General features: G+C 26.3%; 1 protein-coding gene across 1 annotated transcript; it reads left to right on the top strand.

Annotated features, from left to right (window-relative positions):
- Window positions 1-2,484: 2,484 nt before the first annotated feature.
- LOAG_13104 (hypothetical protein) lies at window positions 2,485-3,081 on the top strand (the record flags this gene model as incomplete). The annotated part of the gene is made up of 1 exon (XM_003148614.2): window positions 2,485-3,081. One exon carries the CDS (start codon window positions 2,485-2,487, stop codon window positions 3,079-3,081), a length of 597 nt encoding a protein of 198 aa, XP_003148662.2.
- Window positions 3,082-4,263: the final 1,182 nt, after the last annotated feature.

Below are 4,263 nucleotides of genomic sequence, written 5' to 3'. Positions count from 1 at the left end.
AAATTAAACTTGTTAAGATAGTGAAAAATATGAAAATGCGCATTTGTTCATTTGTTCATTTAAAGAATCTATTAGTATGAATTTTTCAGGCGGTCAACTAATATGTCAAGCTAATATACTGCACAAATGAAACTTTATTGTTGTTTTTTCTAAAATATTGCCCATTCCTGAATTTCATAAATAATTGGAAATTATCAAATGCTGGTACTAATGATATTGCTATCACACCTGTTTACAATGATATTGCTATCACACCTGTTTACAATGATACTGCTATCACACCTGCTTACAATGATACTGCTATCACTGTTTACCTGTTCACAATTTTATTTAAAATTATCTAAAATATAAATTTTGTCCATTATGATCAATAATTTAGGCATATTATCGTTTGTATTGTTATTATTATTATTATTACTTGACCTTAATAGAAGTTAAATTTCGTAAAGTTTATTTTCCTTTTTTTTTTCTAAACAATAATTTAGCATATTTTCTCCCCATTTTTATTCTTATAAATAAATTTTGTTTATTTAAAAAAAAATCAAACAAAAAAAATTAAATTATATTTTGAGTACATTTAGCAGAAGATGAAAGATATTGCAATAATTTTATTAGTGATAGGAATATCATTGTTGGCGGTAAAAATTAATGAATTATTGTCAACTTATATGAAAATGTTTAATTTAATGCAATTTTAATAATTACGTATGGATTCATTGTTACTCATATAATCGTTAATAATGTGTAGAATTTGAATTGATAATCGTTAACAGTTGATAATATCAATTTTAATTTTAAAAGTATTGCAAAAATTTAAATGTACCAGGAATTTACTGAGGATATTTATCATGAATGAATATTGATAAGCTTAATACTTTAAACAGTTAATTAATTGAATCAAAATTTCTTTACGATTTACCCTTTTTAAATTTTTGCCTTATCATTTCCTTATCAATATTTACCATTAATATTTCACCGTCCTTTCCTTTCTCTAATTCCTCATACTCTTTCAATTTATTATTTAATTGAATTTTTGCATTAATATTTACTCATTAAGATGGAATCTTTTCAAAATTTATCATTTTCATATCTAAGATTTATATCATCTTTATTTTATCAATTAATCAATAATAGCCATATTTATATCCAACAATTTTCATCTAAATTCATCTTATCACTTAAATATTTTAAATTGATTCACCTTGTTTTTTGTATTGTTGGCTGTTTTTGAAATTCGTCAGGCATGAAATAAATAAATTTATCTTCAAATAAACTTTTTTTTTTTTTTGTCACATACTGTCAATCAAGAAGGGAAGAAGTAAAAAGAAGGAAACGAAATAAGAGGAGAAGAGAATGGACATTACCGTCTATGATAATTTGGACAATGTCATATTGCATTGTAAAAGTGTGACATCAAAAAAAAACAATTAGTGGACAATTTATAAAATAAGAAAAATTTGTTATGTTCCGATGTCCGAAATAATTTCGGCAAAATTTAAATTTGACAATTCTCTGGGATATATTGTAAATCCCAAATAACATCAAGAAGATTAACATGGAAATGGGATATAACATTTGTAGTTGGTTATTCATTAATATCAATTAATCATACATTCGTTGTTATCACTTTATCATCCCTTTAATACATTGTAATTTTTTATTTAAGAGATGGTATTTTTCCAGAACTTTTTTTTTCCACGATTTTTCCCGAGATTATTTTTTGCTCTGTTAGTTAAAAAAAGGAAAATAATAGGAAAAAAAAGAAAAAAAACTCCCCTAAAAAACAAAAATGTTTTTGATCTTGCTCATAAAAGCGCGCTTATCAGGATAAATAAACTTTAGTTAGTTTGACTTTATAGTTATCACAATCACGGTATCACAAAATGAGTATTCCGTATAATCCATTTATTGATTTATGTGAAGATTGGATTGAGGTAAGGAATTTATTGATTTCTTTTTCCTGATCAATCAATTCTGATCAATGTAATTTGTAATTCAATCAAAACGCCTCCTACATATCAATTAATAATCTATTCTATTCTCAAAAATTTTACCTTTCATCCTAAAATAACAATGATATATCATAAAATGTCTAATATACTGATGGCTTTTTGATCAAAATCAAAGGACGATATGTTTGCTTAGAATTTTTCATTTCTTTTAACTTTATACCTATTCCTGGCAATAAATTCGAAAGAATAATCTAATCAAAAGCCTACAAATTGATTAATAATTTATTTTGTCCTCTAAATTTTACCTAAAAATTTCTAATACTTTAGTTATATTTTACATTAATTATCAATTTTCAAAATGAATGATTAAATTATATTTCCGGTTAAATAATCTGAATCCAATTTTCAGGAAATATCGAATAGAAAAATATTACCGCAAGTAAAAAAAGAACTCAATAATTTCACTTCAACTGTTATTTTTCATCCTTATTATTACTATTTTCCTGATTTCTTTTTCGATTCTACGGTAATAATGAAAGAATTACAATGCTTGGATATGACATATTTAATGGAACAACGATTTCGATATACACATATTAGGGATGAACTGGAATTACCACATCTTGCAAGTAAATATCGACGAAAATGTGGGAAATGTTTGAAAATATCTAAGGGTGAATTGAGCGAAGATTCGGACGAAGAGAAACAGGATTCTGGAAGAGATACGGAAAATAGGAATGTTACTCGAACTGAAGGTCAAGAAGAATTGGATGGTGATACATTGCAAATGATGGATTCTGGAGAAGATACAGAGGATAAAGATGATGATGTTGGTCAAACTGAAGCTGAAGAGGAACTTATTGCTGGTACATCACAAATGATAGATTCTGAAAGAATTGATCAAAGAATATCTGGAAGCCAAGGGAAGAAAAAGAAGCCAAGAAGGAAGAAGAAAAAATGTAAAGATTTAGATGTCCTGAAACGTTTTTGGTTTAAACGTGAATATAGTCCGCCACCAAAAGATGAATTGGAAGGACATTTAAATGAATTACGAATACGAACACGAAAAGAAATACATACATTAATATTTCTCACTACTGCTTCCGTAAGTATTTCATTCATTTTGTGATATTTTTTGGACTAATTAATTCTCTCATTAATCAAGTATCAGCCTAATTAACCTCCTCATTAATTAAATATTAGCCTAATTAACTTTCCCATTAATTAAATATCAGGTATTTATGTATAATACGTAGAATAGGTATTAATTTTTCTACGAGACATTTTTTTTTTTTCCCCATAATTTATAATAGGAAAATAAGTTAATATGTCTAGCATCCAAGTAATTAAAATGCAATTAATTAGAACCAATTAGAATAACTTGCAATTAATTAAAATGATTTACTATAGAAATGTTTTGTTGATGCTTCAATATGCTAATTTTTTATTTTACTTCCCTCAATTTGCTTATTTTATTAGGCTTCTTTTTTTCTTTTTTTTTCTCAATATCTCAACACATAATTCTAAACGAGTTTAATGATTGAGACAATGAAAAGAGCCAAGTTAAAGGAAGATCGAAATAAATGAAATAATTAGCCTAAATCAATAAAGACTTAATGAAATATCTATGTTGTAATCCTTCTTACAAATTTAACTTTTTTCATTTTCATTTTCTTTCTTTCTTTTTCTTTTTTCTTTTCTTTTTCAGGAAGAGCGACAGACTAAATTGATGAGAAAATGCGCGGCAATGTTAAATGATGAACATCGGGAAAAATGGGAGAATTTTATTGATGTGATTAATGATGAATATGATTTTCTTAAATCAGAACCATCAGAATATAATGATAATAATGTAAATCTTCTTTTTTTTTTTTCTGACCATTTTTGGAAAATTTTTCAGTTTACAATTTGTGACATTTAAAAAGTTAAATTTAGTTCAAACAAATTGCATACAATCAATTTTAATTATCTCTTCCATCGTGTTGACTACTTATAGCACCATTGATTAGTTGATTGATTGATTGATTGATTGATTGACTGATCAGTTCACTGATTAATTGAATGGTACTATTGATTCTTCCATCTTGATGGCTACTTATGATACTATTGATTAGTTGATTGATTGATTGATTGAATGATTGACCGATCAGTTCACTGATTAATTGAATGGTACTATTGATTCTTCCATCCTGATGACTACTTATGATACTATTGATTAGTTGATTGATTGATTGATTGAATGATTGACTGATCAGTTCACTGATTAATTGAATGGTACTATTGATTCTTCCATCCTGATGACTACTTATGG

The sequence above is a fragment of the Loa loa genome, assembly GCF_000183805.2.
Source record: "Loa loa unplaced genomic scaffold supercont3.100, whole genome shotgun sequence".
In the NCBI taxonomy this organism is placed as follows: domain Eukaryota; kingdom Metazoa; phylum Nematoda; class Chromadorea; order Rhabditida; family Onchocercidae; genus Loa; species Loa loa.
The sequence above is the reverse complement of the archived record's forward strand: the minus strand, read 5'-3'. Positions and strand labels throughout refer to the sequence as shown.